The 17417-nt window shown below is 43.9% G+C and overlaps 1 protein-coding gene across 1 annotated transcript; it reads right to left on the bottom strand.

The window, feature by feature from the left end:
* Nucleotides 1-11896: 11896 nt before the first annotated feature.
* LOC137742275 (nodulin MtN21 /EamA-like transporter family protein) lies at nucleotides 11897-16372 on the bottom strand. Its single transcript, XM_068482098.2, has 6 exons — nucleotides 15457-16372; nucleotides 15243-15365; nucleotides 13885-14034; nucleotides 12972-13143; nucleotides 12673-12733; nucleotides 11897-12434 (listed from the first exon to the last, which is right to left on the bottom strand). The coding sequence occupies exons 1-6, from the start codon at nucleotides 16162-16164 to the stop codon at nucleotides 12332-12334; spliced, it is 1317 nt and encodes a 438-aa protein (XP_068338199.1). The 5' UTR covers nucleotides 16165-16372; the 3' UTR covers nucleotides 11897-12331.
* Nucleotides 16373-17417: the final 1045 nt, after the last annotated feature.

Here is a 17417-nt window from a genome sequence, read left to right as displayed (position 1 = left end):
CTAAACTAAACCCTAAACCCTAAACCCTAAACCCTAAACCCTAACCCTAAACCCTAAACCCTAACCTAAACCCTAAACCCTAAACCCTAAACCCTAAACCCTAAACCCTAAACCCTAAACCCTAAACCCTAAACCCTAAACCCTAAACCCTAAACCCTAAACCCTAAACCCTAAACCCTAAACCCTAAACCCTAAACCCTAAACCCTAAACCCTAAACCCTAAACCCTAAACCCTAAACCCTAAACCCTAAACCCTAAACCCTAAACCCTAAACCCTAAACCCTAAACCCTAAACCCTAAACCCTAAACCCTAAACCCTAAACCCTAAACCCTAAACCCTAAACCCTAAACCCTAAACCCTAAACCCTAAACCCTAAACCCTAAACCCTAAACCCTAAACCCTAAACCCTAAACCCTAAACCCTAAACCCTAAACCCTAAACCCTAAACCCTAAACCCTAAACCCTAAACCCTAAACCCTAAACCCTAAACCCTAAACCCTAAACCCTAAACCCTAAACCCTAAACCCTAAACCCTAAACCCTAAACCCTAAACCCTAAACCCTAAACCCTAAACCCTAAACCCTAAACCCTAAACCCTAAACCCTAAACCCTAAACCCTAAACCCTAAACCCTAAACCCTAAACCCTAAACCCTAAACCCTAAACCCTAAACCCTAAACCCTAAACCCTAAACCCTAAACCCTAAACCCTAAACCCTAAACCCTAAACCCTAAACCCTAAACCCTAAACCCTAAACCCTAAACCCTAAACCCTAAACCCTAAACCCTAAACCCTAAACCCTAAACCCTAAACCCTAAACCCTAAACCCTAAACCCTAAACCCTAAACCCTAAACCCTAAACCCTAAACCCTAAACCCTAAACCCTAAACCCTAAACCCTAAACCCTAAACCCTAAACCCTAAACCCTAAACCCTAAACCCTAAACCCTAAACCCTAAACCCTAAACCCTAAACCCTAAACCCTAAACCCTAAACCCTAAACCCTAAACCCTAAACCCTAAACCCTAAACCCTAAACCCTAAACCCTAAACCCTAAACCCTAAACCCTAAACCCTAAACCCTAAACCCTAAACCCTAAACCCTAAACCCTAAACCCTAAACCCTAAACCCTAAACCCTAAACCCTAAACCCTAAACCCTAAACCCTAAACCCTAAACCCTAAACCCTAAACCCTAAACCCTAAACCCTAAACCCTAAACCCTAAACCCTAAACCCTAAACCCTAAACCCTAAACCCTAAACCCTAAACCCTAAACCCTAAACCCTAAACCCTAAACCCTAAACCCTAAACCCTAAACCCTAAACCCTAAACCCTAAACCCTAAACCCTAAACCCTAAACCCTAAACCCTAAACCCTAAACCCTAAACCCTAAACCCTAAACCCTAAACCCTAAACCCTAAACCCTAAACCCTAAACCCTAAACCCTAAACCCTAAACCCTAAACCCTAAACCCTAAACCCTAAACCCTAAACCCTAAACCCTAAACCCTAAACCCTAAACCCTAAACCCTAAACCCTAAACCCTAAACCCTAAACCCTAAACCCTAAACCCTAAACCCTAAACCCTAAACCCTAAACCCTAAACCCTAAACCCTAAACCCTAAACCCTAAACCCTAAACCCTAAACCCTAAACCCTAAACCCTAAACCCTAAACCCTAAACCCTAAACCCTAAACCCTAAACCCTAAACCCTAAACCCTAAACCCTAAACCCTCAACCCTAAACCCTAAACCCTAAACCCTAAACCCTAAACCCTAAACCCTAAACCCTAAACCCTAAACCCTAAACCCTAAACCCTAAACCCTAAACCCTAAACCCTAAACCCTAAACCCTAAACCCTAAACCCTAAACCCTAAACCCCTCAACCCTAAACCCTCAACCCTAAACCCTCAACCCTCAACCCTAAACCCTCAACCCTAACCCCTAAACCCTCAACCCTAAACCCTCAACCCTAAACCCTCAACCCTAAACCCTCAACCCTAAACCCTCAACCCTAAACCCTAAACCCTAAACCCTAAACCCTAAACCCTAAACCCCTAAACCCTAAACCCTAAACCCTCAACCCTACCTCAACCCTAAACCCTACCTGAACCCTGAACCCTGAACCCTGAACCCTGAACCCTGAACCCTGAACCCTGAACCCTGAACCCTGAACCCTGAACCCTGAACCCTGAACCCTGAACCCTGAACCCTGAACCCTGAACCCTGAACCCTGAACCCTGAACCCTAAACCCTGAACCCTCAACCCTGAACCCTGAACCCTGAACCCTGAACCCTAACCCCTAACCCCTAACCCCTCAACCCTAAACCCTAAACCCTAAACCCCTAAACCCTAAACCCTAAACCCTAAACCCTAACCCCTAAACACTAAACCCCTAAACCCTAAACCTTTCCGCCCATCGTTGATTTTCCTTTGTGCTACTCTTGAACTGGGCAGCAGGATTCTTTTGGTCTCCCCCGAAGGTCTGAGCTTACTCCTTTGGTCTGTTTCTTTGTTCAATCTTTCCAAAAAGTATTGAAAAGGGTTGGAGGATAACTCAGCCTATGTTTGTCTCCACATGCTTCAATGTATCATTTTCACTTGCCTTGCTTGCTCCCCTTGCAGAAGTGGTCCCTTCTCTGGAAGTGTGTCAACCGTTGAAGATGACTACTCGAGAGCAACTCTAGGTAAGCAATCAGGAATGGATTCCAGGCAGTCGGTTCCAGAACAGAAGACTGACTCCAAGTGCCTCTGATTGCTTTCGTTTACTTTGCCATGCGAGTAATAACAAGGACAAAGAAAAGGACAGGGAAAGAGCATGATATGAGATACTTTTGCTTTAGACCTTGATGATATGAGATACCTTTGCTTTTGAAGAAACGGCGAATGAAGCAGCATATGTATTTGTTGTGGTTGTCTCCACATGCTTCGATCGACCGTTTCCTTCTGCCTCATTTGTACTCCAGGTTTCTGGTATCTTCTTTGGGGGAGAAAAAATTGAGTATTTCAAGAGGCTTTGCTGGGAGTGCGCCCTCAGAGGTGAGGAAGAGTTGGGCATTTTCTTTAGGTCTGCCTTGCCATAAAAGATGAAGGTCGACATATATAGAGATAATATCAAGTGGTGGTACTGTTATTTTACCCTTGTCGACAGACGTTTTGATCCCGCAAATCCGGCTTTTTGAAATAGTGGCGCCTCTTCGATTTCTGAACGACGCCCCTTCGATTTCTGAACGACGCCCCTTCGCTTTCTGAACGACACGTAGTAGTGCGGATGCGGCTCCTTTTGACAAAGCTGCACGCGTTTTCTGAAAAGCAGAGAAAGCGTCGCCGAACTTTGCGCTTGTTGGCAAAAGTGTAGCTGCGATGATGACCTCCACGTGAACTTTTGACAAAGTTGAACGCGTTTTCTGAAAAGCCGAGAAAGCGTCGCCTAACTTACGCCGGAAATTCCGGCTTTTTGAATCGGTGGACGAGTCACCTTGGCTTTTTATAGAGCTATCGATCACCACAACAAACACACTCTGAAGATTTCCCATTCTTGAAAATCGACTCCGGCCCTTTGAGAATTAACTTCATCCCTTCTCTTTGAACACGTTTGACAAAATGACTAACTCATCGAACCTTTGCTTAGACTTGAGTCTCAGCAGCGATCCGGTTGCGCCCCGTCAAGGTAATGTATGGCGCCCTTCTTTCTTATCTTCTAACGGTCCTCTTTCAGGTGAAGACTCCATGATGAAGGACGCACAAACAGCTACGATAGTAGCTAGGAACCTCCTTACTCCTGAAGATAGTCGGCTGCTTTCAGGACGGACCGATGAGGTGGCCGTTCAAGAGTCCCTCGCTCTCAGCGTTCAGTGTGCGGGCTCTGTGTCCAACATGGCCAACGCCTACTGGCTCGCTCCCGTCAGGTTGAATCCTTGATGGCAGAGGTGGAAAGGCTTAAGCAAGAGATCAAACTGCTTAAGTACGAGAATAGAAGTTTGCATGTGCTTGCAAATAACTATTCGTCGGGCATGAAGAGGAAGCTTGATAAGCTGCAAGAATCCAATGGTCGAATGCAAAGTGACCGTCCAAGTGACCGTCAAAGGCTTGCGGCTTTCTTCCAGAGGCACATTTTTCCTGGCTCATCAAGTGTTCCACCAAGTATTGAGGCCTCGAATGATCCATCTTCAACGTCTCCCGCTCCGATGCCTCCTGCTCAGATGCCTCCCGCCTCTAGAGTGGTGCCACGTAGTGGGGCTTCAAGCAAACGACCTTTGTGAAAGTTACATTCTGCCTTTTTTTTTTTTATTTTTTTTTTTTATCAACATGCTTTGTTTTTATTCAGTGCATTGGGTTGCCTCCCAAGTAGCGCTTTCTTTTACGTCTTGCAGCCGGACGAAGAACCCAATCACTCCAGGATACGTTCACGAATCGGATGAGAACTCCGAGTCATAAACTAGTACCTAAAACAAGAAACAAAACAACATAAGAATCTGATCTAATAAGAAAACGAAAATAACAATCCAAAGGATTAGCAAAGTTGCTAATCCCCGGCAACGGCGCCAAAATTTGATGCGAGAATTATACGCGCATAAATTAAACCCTCTTTTCGTCAAATTGTAGTATAGATATAAGTAGGGATCGTTCTGGACCGGGGATTAGGAGGGATTGTTAACCACTTGGATTTGACTCAAAAACGTAAAATAACAATATAAAACACTATACTAGACTCAAAGAATGCAAAACTAAACTTTAAAACACTAAAACAAACCAAAAGACTCAAACATCACCCAAAACACTCAAATCTGCCTTAAAATCACTTTCTGGGCAGATTTGAGCACTTTGGTTACTTTGGACGAAATTGGGTAATAAATAGATGAGAATGATAATCTATTGGGTATATATTTCAATTGTCAAACATAACATTCCCTTCCCGCTTCCCCCTTCCCGCTTCCCCCTTCCTCTTTCCCCGTCCCCGTCCCTGTCCCGCTTCCCCCTTCCCCCTTCCCTCTTCCCCCTCCCCCCACTCCCCACTCCCCCTTCCCCCTTCCCCCCTCCCCCTTCCTGTCCTTTTTCCCCCTTCCCCCTTCCCCCTTCCCCGTTCCTCCATCCCCTTAATTGATGAGAATGATAATCTATTGGGTATATTTTCAATTCTCCAACTTCAATCATAACCATGGTATGAGAATGGAAAGTATAGTTGTGAGATGATCATGACCAATCTCCATCCTTCCCCATTCCCCACTCCTTTCATTTCAATAAACACTTAGCTTGGTAATGGATGAGAATGATAATCTATTGGGTATATTGTATTCACAACAATGCATCTACTCGCATTCTATACCATCTCCAAATAATTATGCCCACCATTTCCCAGTTTTGATGCATTTCCCGACCCTTCCTCATGTTGTCCTATTCCCCATTCCCCATTCCTACCTACGTACATGTGCCATATGGATGAGAAGAAACAACAATGCATCTAGTGTACCATGCCTAGTAATGGATGAGAATGATAATCTATTTGGTATATTTTCAATTATCCTACATCAATCATGAACATGGTATGAGAATGGAAAGTATAGTTGTGGGAGAAAGAACCAAACCCTTTAACTCTCCATCTTCACCATGCCGTCACTCGTCTCTTTCCCACAACTATACTTTCCATTCTCATACTTGGGAGATGGATGAGTCACGGCATGGTGAAGATCGAGAGTTGAAGCCTTTGCTTCTTTCTCCTATAACTATACTTTCCATTCTTATACTTGGGAGATAGACTAGTGACGGCATGGTGAAGATCGAGAGTTCAAAGGTCTGCTTCTTTCTCCCACAACTATACTCTCCATTCTCATACTTGGGAGATAGACAAATGACGGCATGGTGAAGATCGAGAGTTCAAGGGTTTGCTTCTTTCTTTCAATCCTTCCTTATTTCCTTCCTTCTTTCCCTTCGTCTTTCCTTCTATGCATCCCTCCTTGCATGTTTTTATCCTTTTTTTTTCAACTTTAACTTTTTAAACTTCATTTGATTACGGTTTTCTAGTGAAGCCAAGGCAAATGTGCCCTGAGGCAAGGCAAGGCAGATGTACCTAGAGGCAAGGCAAGGCAGATGTGCCCCGAGGCAGATGGGGAAAAAAAAAATAAAAATTGTCAAAACCCCTTGCCGGAGCACCGTTGCCGGCGGTGGTCGCCGGTGACACTCGCCGCCATCGGTCGTCGGACGCAGAAAATATATGAACCTCAATGGGGAGGGGTGAAAGGATAGGGATACAAATGCATTGAACGAAATAGGTTGAAATTAGAGTTAGAATGGACGTAGAATGCATGAATTTCCGGAAAGCCAAACACCTTCAGAAAAGGAGTAGGGGGGTGGGAAAAAACTCCCCAAATTTCCCCATTTTTGGCCCCCGGATTTGGCGACTTTGGGAGGACGTTTGGGCAAGCAAACTTGGTCATTTTGAGAAAATAAACACATAGTGACGCTCGTTAGGGGCAAAGGAACGTTTGTTAAGAAGGAAGCGCATTGAAAAAAGACAATGAAATCACAAAAACGCGATTTTGAGGGCCTAAACGGCAGAATTTGGCTAAAATCCGCCGACCCCCTGATTTTCATTGTGAAAATCAGGGGCCCTGGTCTAGAGGCCAATCCGCTTGTGGCAAGGTCGGTTCGGATTAATTTCATCTCCTTCACAACGGGTGAACAGTGCTTTTGTCCCCCTCCCCCTGAATTCCGAAAATTCCACTTACGTCATCTCCCCTCTTTTCCCCTAATTCCCACCGTGTCCCCCCTTCCTTCCCTCCTTCCTTCCTTCCTCCGTCATTATCTTTCTTTCCCCTTTTCCTTCCCTTTCTTCTTCCATCCATCCTTCCTCTTCTACCGTCCCTCCTGGTGAACTTGAGAAAGTGTCTGGAATTTGTCAACCCTCCTTCTTGCTTATCCCTCTCTCTCTTGTTCGCCTCTTTTGCCGACATTACCTCCTTCCTGTTCAACACCGCGTCCTGCTCAACTTGAGAAAGGGTCAGGAATTTGTCAACATTACCTCCTGCTTAACAGTACCTCCTCGTCAACTTGAGAAAGGGTCGCGACTTTGTCAATAGTACCTCCTTCTCGACAGTACCTCTTCTTCGTTTTTCACAAAGGGTCGGGAATTTATCAACCCTACCTCCTGCTCAACCGTGATTCCACGCTCCCCCTCCCCTGCTACAGTGACTTTAACCCTCTCTTCTTTCGCTCCGGTGTTCCCGCACTTCCCCCTTCTCGCTACAGTGCCTTCAGGGTTTTCTTTCCCGCTACAGTGTTTTCCCCACTTCCCTTTTCCCGCTGCAGTCGCTTCAACGTTCTCATTCCCGCTACAGTCTTTCCCGCCCTTCCCCTTCCCTACTTCAGTGACTTCAACTTCAACAGTACCTCCTCGTCAACAGTACCTCCTGGTGAACTTGAGAAAAGGTCGGGATTTTGTCAACAATACCTCCTCCTCAACAGTACCTCCGGGTCGGGCTTTTCTCAACAGTACCTCCTCCTCCTCCTCAGCAGTACCACACTCCCCCTTCCCCGTTACAGTGACTTCAACCTTCTCTTTCCCGCTACAGTGTTCCCACACGTTTCCCTTTTCCCCGCTACAGTGCCTCGACGCTTCCCCCTTTCTCGCTACAGTGTTTCTCGCCCCCCTTCCACTCTCTCGCTGCAGTGATTCCCTGTTGCAGTGTTCCCGCATTCCACTTCCCTGCTACAGTGTTCTCGCTCTTCCACCCTTATCCATTCTCACTACAGTGTGGTCCACCCTTCCCTTTTCTCGCTACAATGTTCCCACCCTGCCCCTTCCCCGCTACAGTGCTCCCGCCCTTCCCCTTTCTCACTGCAGTGTTTCCCGCCCTTCCTCTTTGCCGCTGCAGTGTTTTCCACCTTTCCCCATTCTCGCTACAGTGTTTCCCGCCCTTCCCCTTTCCCGCTACAGTGTTCTCTTATTCTCGTTGCAGTGTTTTCCTGCCCTTCCCCTTTCCCGCTGCAGTGTTTTCCACCTTTCCTCGTTCTCGCTACAGTGTTTGCCGCCATTCCTCTTTCCCGATACAGTGTTTTCTTATTCTCGCTGCAGTGTTTTCCCGCCCTTCCCCTTCCCCGCTACAGTGTTTTCCCGCCCTTCCCCTTTCCCGCTGCAGTGTTTTCTTATTCTCACTGCAGTGTTTTCCCGCCCTTCCCCTTTCCCGCTGCGGTGTTTTCCCGCTCTTCCCCTTTCCCGCTACAGTGTTTCCCGCCCTTCCCCTTTCCCGCTACAGTGTTTCCTGCCCTTCCCCTTCCCCGCTACAGTGTTTTCTTATTCTCGCTGCAGTGTTTTCCCGCCCTTCCCCTTTCTCGCTACAGTGTTTCCCGCCCCTTGCCATTCCCTTCCCGGTGCGTGGAAAAGGGCACGCTTCCTGGTTCACGGAAATGGGCACGCTTTACGAGGCACATAAAGGGCACGGTTCTCGAGGTGCATGAACGGCCATGCTTTCCAGCGCGCGGAAAGGGGCACGTTTCTCGATGTGCGATGAAAAGGGGCACAATTCTCAAGGCGCGAAAAGGCGTACGCTTTACGAGGTGCGGGAGAGAGGGCACGCTTTCCAATGTCGCAGATGGGCATGCTTTTTGAGGTGCGAAAAGCAACACGTTTTACGATATGCGGAATTGGGCACGCTTCCTGACGTGCGGAAAAAAGGGGCACGATTCTTGTGACACGGAAAGGGCACGCTTCTCAATGCGCGGATCGGGAACGCTTACCAAGCGCAAAAATGGGCACGCTTCTCGAGGTACGAAACGGGGCACACTTCCCAATGCATGAAAAATGGCATAATTCTCGAGGCGCATAAATGCGTACGCTTTACGATGTGTGTGAGAAGGGGCACGCTTTCCAATGTCGCAGATGGGGCACGTTTTCCGAGGTGCGAAAAGCGGCACGTTTTACGATGTGTGGAATTGGGCACGCTTCCTGACGTGCGACAAAAAGGGGCACGATTCTCGCGGCACGGAAAGGGCACGCTTCCAAATGCGCGAATAGGGCACGCTTACCCAGCGTATGAATGGGCACACTTCTCGAGGTACGAAATGGGGCACGCTTCCCGATGCGTGGAAAAGGGCATGATTCTCGAGGTGCAGAAATGCGTACGCTTTACGATGTGAGGGAGAATGAGGCATGTTTCCCAATGTCGCAGATATGGCACGTTTTTCGAGGTGTGAAAAGCGGCATGTTTTACGATGTGCGGAATTGGGCACGCTTCCCGACGTGCGGCAAAAAGGGGCACGATTCCCGACATGCGGCAAAAAGGGGCACGCTTCCCGCGTGCGGCAAAAAGGGGGCACGCTTCCCAATGCGCGAGCATGGCACGCTTACCAAGCACAGAAATGGCACGCTTCTCGAGGTGCGAAAAGGGGCATGCTTCCCGATGCGCAGAAAGGGGCACAATTATCGTCGCACGAACATGGCACGCTTTACGAGGTGCATATAGGGGCACGTTGCTCGATGTGCGAGGTACGTAAAGGGCACGATTGTCGTCTTCTTGCTTTCTACAGTAACTCCACCTTCCAACAGTGTCTCATCACTACACGTTGAACACTAACATCAACGATGATGTCATCTTCTAACAGTGTAGCCATCCTCGCTACAGTAAACGATATCACACCTCTACTACAGTGTCGCCCTCCGTGCTACAGTGAACAGTAACGCCCTCCTCACTATAGTGTCATCATCCTTGCTACAGTATTGCCTTCCTAAACGGTAACGCACTCTTGCAACAGTGTGTCTATCCTTGCTACAGTGAACTGTAACGCACTCTTGTTATAGTGTCGCCCTTCTCTTTACAGTGAACAATAACTCACTCCTGCTACAGTGTCGCCATCTTTGCTACAGTGAACGGTACTGCATTCCCACTACAGTGTCACCCTTTTCGCTATAGTGAACGGTGCCGTATTCCTGCTACAGTGTCACCCGCCTCACTACAATGAACGGTACCGCACTCCCGACAACTACAGTGAACTGTACCGCACTCCTGCTACAGTGTCGCCCGTCGAGCCACAATGAACGGTACTGCACTCCTTCTACAGTGTCACCCTCCTCATTGCAGCAAATCGTAACACAATCCTGCTACATTACGATGTTTGCCTCATCTTTCAACAGTAACACCACCAATGACATCATCGTTCTACAGTGACGCCAATGATGCCATCATCATTCAATAGTGTTTAAAGTATGACGTCATCATCCAATGGTCCCACCGTCAACAGTGGCACGCACTTCGATCACTTAAACAGTGTCACGCTTGCGTTATCTTTCAACAGTAACGGCAACGATGACGTCATTATTCAACAATGATGCCAATTATGACATCATCAGTTAACAATGACGTCATCTTCCAACAATGACGTCATCATTCAAAAATGACTCAGATGATGAGATCATCATCCAATAGCGTCGCTCGTCAATAGTACCATGCTATCAACATTGCCACGTTTGCATCATCTTTCAACAATGACGCCAACGATGACGTAATCATCCAACAGTGATGCCAATGATGCCGTAATCGTTCAACAATGTCTATCATATGACATCATCGTCCAACAGTGTCGTCGTCAACAGTAATGTCGTCGATGCCATCAACAGTGTCATCATTCAACAATGACGCCTTGTACGACATCATTAACCAACAATGATGCCACATACGACGTCATCATCCAACAATGACCCCGCGTATGACGTCGTCATCCAACAATGCCGCCTCAACATTGTTGCCCTTGTGTCATCTTCCAATAGTGTTGACAAGGCCCCGCACGCGAATTGAGGCAAAATCGTGGCACGCAAATTGAGGTAGAAAAAAGGCGCATAATTCAAGGCAGTGATGTAGCACTCAAACCGAGATGATGACTTGGCATGCTTATCGGGGACATGGTACGCTTATCGAGAATGAGCAGTGCATACAAAATCAAGGCAGGGTAAGGCACGAAAATCAAGACAAAAAAAGGGTACTTAAATCGAGGCGACAAAGGTCATGCAAATCGAGTTGGTGATGTTGCATGTAAATCGATGTTGCAACATAACAAGCAAGTAGAGGCAGGGCACGAAAACCAAGGCAAAAAAGGCACGTAAATCGAGGCGATAACATGGTATGCATATTAAAAAACAAATGACACAAATCAAGATAGAAATGGGCACGTAAATCAAGGAAAACAATGAATCGTAAATCAAGACGAAGACATGGCACGCTTATTAAGACAAAAAAAGGCATGGAAATCAAGGCATTAATATCGAACGCTTATCGAGGCACAAAAAGGCATGCAAATCGAGCAGTAAGGGTTAAGCGATCGAAGTGACCTAACCTGGCTCAATCTAGAAGGGCCCTCAATCATCTATTTCGTCTTAGGAACTCCTAAAAGAGTTTACGTGCCTAGCTCAATGAAAAGCCAAGTCATTCAATTCCAGGTTCAAGTGATGGTTCACTAGTAAGAGATCAACGAAAAGCAAGCCTTCTTCCCAGTTTGAACTAAAAGAAAGTAGTTGAAAACCAAACCAAAAGAGTGTACGTCACTTAAGGAAGACCCAAAACCTGGAAACCCTGAAACCCGAACCCTGTTCCCCGTGAACCCCCGAACACTTGAAACCCTGAACCCTAAACCTTAAACCCTAACCCCTAAACCCAAAATCCTCAACCCCCCTTAAAACCCTCAACCCTCCACCCTCAACCCTTCAAACCCTCATCACTCACCCCTAAACCCTTAACCCCTAGCCCCTAGCCCCTAGCCCTCAACCCCTCAGCCCTAAACCCCAAGCTCGAAAACCTAAACCCTAAACCACAATGGGAATGTGGATAGGTTTACAATGCAACTCTATGATAATGCATAAACAGTTTCCTTTTCAATAGAAACATTTCAGAACTCGGACCACACATCCGAACTTTTAAGAGAGCAACAAAGTCAAGCTGCATATTCCTTCTTTCAAAATCCTCAATAGATGCATCACCATAGTTCAAACTTTCCATTAACTAAATCATGGGGCAAATGCAAAAAATAACATATAACATAGTATATTTCTCTCATGTATCATACAATTCAACTTTACCAAGAGAATATATTCTCCACGGAAATAACTAATTCGTAATTGTGGCTTCTGAGTTCATGAAAGTTTGATTGTCTGATCAGCCAAAGTAGCAAAATTCTCAACAATATTATGCTCTGTCAATATGGCTGCACTAACAGCTTATGTCCTTCTCCTTTTTATGAAAAATGGATCTCAACTTCTCTTTTTTATGTATATTTACCTTCTCTTGTTTTCCAATGAACCCAACTACCCTCTGTACACATGCCAAATGCATCCGTGTTCATTGTATGCTTCATTCCAGAGTTGTTTTATAGTTAACCATGTATATTGCAACAATTGTAATGATGGCGCCACTTAATTGCAAGGGCGAGAAGATCTCACCAAGATAAAGATACCTGCAGTTAGATATCTATGAGACACAAAAAAACAGGAATCGAATTTTTAGTATCAGAAACATGGAATATTCCATTAATAATTACGAGCAGGTGTGTCAATTACTTTACACAAGTCCCTAAACTGTGCTTTATTGTTAAACTATATTATTGTTATGAGTAAAGTTATTGTTGAACTATATTAGACAGGGGACATCATTACGGGTTTATTAACTTTATTTATTTAGTTGAATGATCTTACCCAAATATCGATGCAAACATTGGAGTAAGAAAGGTAAGAGAGCTGAGCTTTGTCAGGCTACCTGAAATCCGATCAGAAAAAGAACCTCAATTCTACAGGCAGAGAATATCATCTTTGCAAATTATAGTGTGAATCTAGTGGAATGAGGTAGAACAAATTACTCTTCAAAGACAGAAATTCTGACTAAAGGATCTTAAAAAAATAATGGTGCAAGTGAAAGGTTTGAAAATAAAACTACTGGAGTTCATGACGAAAATAAATGAAAACATAAATTCTATTAAAAAAAATTTAGACCACACCTTTTGTTGCACTGTAGAAGTAAACACCATAGCTGATGGCACTTCCAAAAATGGATGTGTAAAAAAGTGCCAATGTATCATTTGTTGTGAACTCCACTAGACTCCCACTGACAGCATTTTCATGGTTAAGAATGGAGATTAGAACCAGAGGTGCGCCACCAATAACCATGTGCTGCAACCAAACATACACAGAAGGGTTTATGGGCCCCTGACCTCTATGCATTCTTGATATACTAAAACACTACAGCAAGTTCAGGTCCAAAAGCTAAGTATATAAATATTTTATAACTTCAAACAATGCATTGCTAAAGGTACCTATGAATAAAATAACCCACCCTCCTCTCAAGAATACGAAAGTAGACTACCCTGGTTTGTGTTTCCATATTACTCAAACCTCCTTTCAGTTTCATATTTTGCACACTATATTCTAACAGCACCTTGTCACTATTGAATAGCCATTTCCTTTTAACTATTCATCAGGTAAGTTGACGAAGATATGTATAATAACAGCACCTTGTCACTAGTGAACCACTATTTCCTTTCACCCGAACTAACACCTACTCGAGAAATGAAATAATACAAAATATTTGTAGACAACCAACTTTAGCTCAATTGGTTTTCCTGGTTATATGAACCCAAGAGTAGGGGGGAGAGGTAAATCATTGATTTACAGTTACAATCTAAGGGTAGTTTTGAAATGTGTTTTAATAAATAAAGCACCAAACGCTGAGAGCGAGGGTTGAAACTTTCTTCAACTATGAGTACATTTAATATCCCAATTTTAGATTTATACACTGAAGGTAAGCACGTTTAAAATAGAGATCAGAGTTTTGATGCTACAATAAATAATTCTAAGATAACCCAAGAAATAACATCAGTAATAAGCATTATCAAGTGAGTTGACATCGCCTACCCATCCAGTTGCCATAATAGGATCAGAGTACTTGGAAACCCAGCGCACCATGACTGTGCCAACTGCCATGCTTTGAGCTGCAAGAAGCATCCACCACTCCCCACTTTGCCATAATGAAAAGTTACTTCCATCAAAAACAAGTGAAGGTGCCTGGAGAATAAAGCTTAGGAAATAATATAAGCAAGTGACGGGGTAATACAGTAAGTCTTGACCAAACCTCTTTTACAAGCACATATGAGGAAATTATGTTCTCCAATTCTGCCAAATATGAGAAACATAAAGGAACCTTAAAAAAATCTAATTCTTTCACTATTTCATTATTACTAAATGCAGATTATGAGCAAAAGAATTATTTCCCTATGAGATTTATTTCCAAGGACTTTGGTTTGAGCCTCAGTTCCTCACCTCACAACCCCACTAATTAGAAACAAGATCATATCTAGCTCAGATGATAACTTGCCAAATAGATTCGGAATTACCCACTGCAAGGCCTCCTCTATCCTGAGATCTAGTCAAAACCGACTTCATCAATGATGTTTCTTCCCTTCTTTGATTGTACTGATATAAGCCTCCATTCTTTTAGCAAAAAATGCTCTCTTCTTCCATCTAATCTCTTCTCCACTTTTTGCACAAGTGTCCCAAAAAAGTCCATTGCTCTTGAATTTTCCCTAATGCAAGTCCCAAATATTTCATTGGCCATCCATCTACGTCCAACTCAAACCTATTTGTCAAAATTCCTACCCACAGATTCTCTCAAATGTAATCATATGAATTCAACTTCACTAGCCCAGCCATAATGAACAAATGCCCACTGTGGTTCACCCATTTTCTAATCAGAATTAAGCATCAGTGCTTTCCTCTGCATGCTGATTGGGCAGTGGCAAAATATGACAAGTAGCACATCATATTACTTGAAGGCAAAGTATGGGATCATAACTACTAACACCGCTAGTTCATTTCCCAGAACAAAATAGAAATTTGAAAGAAGGAAAAGAACAAACAGAAAGGATAAAAAATAGAAATTCATTATGCTAGCTTATTCAAGGCTAAAAAAAATAACAAAAGCATCAGTTAGCTGTGTGTAGGAAAAGCTTAAGATAATTACTAGAACTAGCAATTTAGAGATGTTGTTCAATGACGCAATGTCAAATCCAAAATGCAGCAAAAAGAATTAAAAGAAGAAAATGGCAAAACATAAAACAAGCTTAAGAAGCATTTCCAGTAAATGAAAGTTGTGAATTCAGATGTAGTTCGTCCCCGCTTAAATTTCTGAATTCAAATTCGAAGGGGCAATAGGCAATAACTAGATCAATAGAAAACAGGAGATAGAATGAAAATGACAAAAAGAAAAAGTTTACCTCAAGAAGTAGAAGTCCAATGACACCAAGAACAAGGCCAGCAGCTCCAAGAAAGCCAATAGACTCGCCGAAGAACAAGGAAGCAAGTATAGCTACCGTCAAAGGTTGTGAATCAATTATAACCTACAAGTGCAGTGGCAGTAGATTCAGTCTACCAACTGGAGTTGGAGGATTAGAAATGTGTGTGTGCGTTGATTTAAACTGACAAACTTACACTGCCCAGACCAGCAGATGTCCGCTGCAAACCTTGAGCGAGAAACCCTTGGAAACAAGCGGCATCGACGAGGCCAAAAAGTGCAATCGATAGCCAGGCGGTGAGGCCAGATGGAAAGGGGCGCCTTCGGAAGGAGGCAAAGGCAACGAGGAGAAGGCCGGCAGGGATTAGACGGAAGGCTGAGACGAAGAAAGGGCCCGTTCTTGGCAGAACCTCCTTCATGGCCACCATGGAGGTACCCCAAAAGAAGAAGGGAGAGACCAATACTGCCCATTCTTGTACTTGCTGTATCAATTCCAAATCCAATCCAACGGTAGTCTGCTGTTGAGTTTCTTCGGAAGAGACCACGTGCTCTACGTCCTGGCCTGTCCCCAAGCAATCGACGGCAGACGAATACTGTGAATCTTGGAGTTCGGGGTCACCACTACCATTACCAAGGGTGCAATTGGCAATAAAATTATTCTTCGGGTCACTGCTTCGTCGTCTTCCATTATATTGAGAAACAGAAACAGGAAGGCAAGTCCAAGTGGAAGAACATGGGAGTGGAGGAGGACCGAGTGCGAGTGGTCCATTACCTCGTCTTCTGATACCAGTAACCGAATGGCGGCTTGGCGACGCAATAGCAACGGAGACAAGGCAATAGCTGGCGCAGCGGCAGCAAGAAAAGCCTGAGGCTGAGACTGAGGATAGCAGCCACCCCATCCCCATTAGTTAGTACCTCGACCACTCAAATTGAAAATCATTTCATTCAGCGGAGGAGTTAATAACTCACCGGTCACCAAGTGACCACACACGTCACCTCCACTTTGGTAACTATTTGGAGAAATTCTGCCCGATCTGTTTCTACTTTCGAGTTTCAATTTTGCATCGCTGTATTCTCTCTCTACGCGTTCTTAAAGGGGAACTCTTTAAAAGTGAAATTATTTATAAATTTTCTATTATATATCTGTTTAACATTAATTGTCATATTAGTATTATAAAATATTATATTAAAAATATGAAATATCAATGAGTTCATGAAGAGTGTCATTTTTTAGAGGGTTCCCGCTTCTTACTATAAAAGAAAGACTTATTGAAAATTTGGTTGGTCCAACCAAGAAAAGCACGGGAGCCATAGGTGGAGAGTCCATTTTCTTAATAATAATAAAAAAAAAAGGCCCAATAGCTCTTACGACCAAGAAGAAGCGGCAAGCACCGAGCACAAAATATATAAACCATACTATGCTAAGACTAGAAAAATGTCTTATACAAGATTAAAAATTGATTTTAGTCCCTAGACTATAATGTCAGCATATGCATTCAATTTCTTTTTTAATTTATTATTTTTTGTGTCCATAAATTAAATTTATGAAAAATACTATTAATTTTAATACTCATTTGAATTCAAATGAATTATCTTTATTTGTTGACATTTTGCGCCACCAATTTATGGTAAGTATCTTATATAAGAAAATATTTTGATGGAGAATTTTCGATACACTCAAGTTTTGCATATTTTCTAAAGTGCCACTGATGTATTACAGTATATTTAGGTTCGAATAGGTAGGTGCACTAGTTTAGTACAATATGTTTAGTGTAACAACCCGTCCTTAATTTTACTATTTTATTAATTTTAAAAGAGTGAATTGACGAGAATGCCCAACAGGCGAGGACTTTGACTTTCGTTGACCATTGTTTAGAAAGACGTATGACCTCTTCTTTTAGCGTATTTGGGTAATACTCGACAATACAAACGCGTAAACGCAAGGGGAATCGAATTTAGAGCTACGATGAAAATTCTATGGAACTAAGAACGTGAAGGGCGGTTAGGTAATTTCACATTTTCGAAAGATATTTTTTTGTTTCGTTCTTTTGTGGTTTGGGCTATGTGCCAAGTGGGACCCACACCTTACTCTTTTCCCTTACTCCCGTGTTCCCTTTTCCAAAACTCTCGAACTCTCTCCCTCTTTCATTTTTCAAAC

This window comes from Pyrus communis, chromosome 11 (genome assembly GCF_041283825.1).
Source record: "Pyrus communis isolate YQ-2024b chromosome 11, ASM4128382v1, whole genome shotgun sequence".
Classification (NCBI taxonomy): Eukaryota; Viridiplantae; Streptophyta; class Magnoliopsida; order Rosales; family Rosaceae; genus Pyrus; species Pyrus communis.
This window is presented reverse-complemented; position numbering and strand designations above follow the sequence as displayed.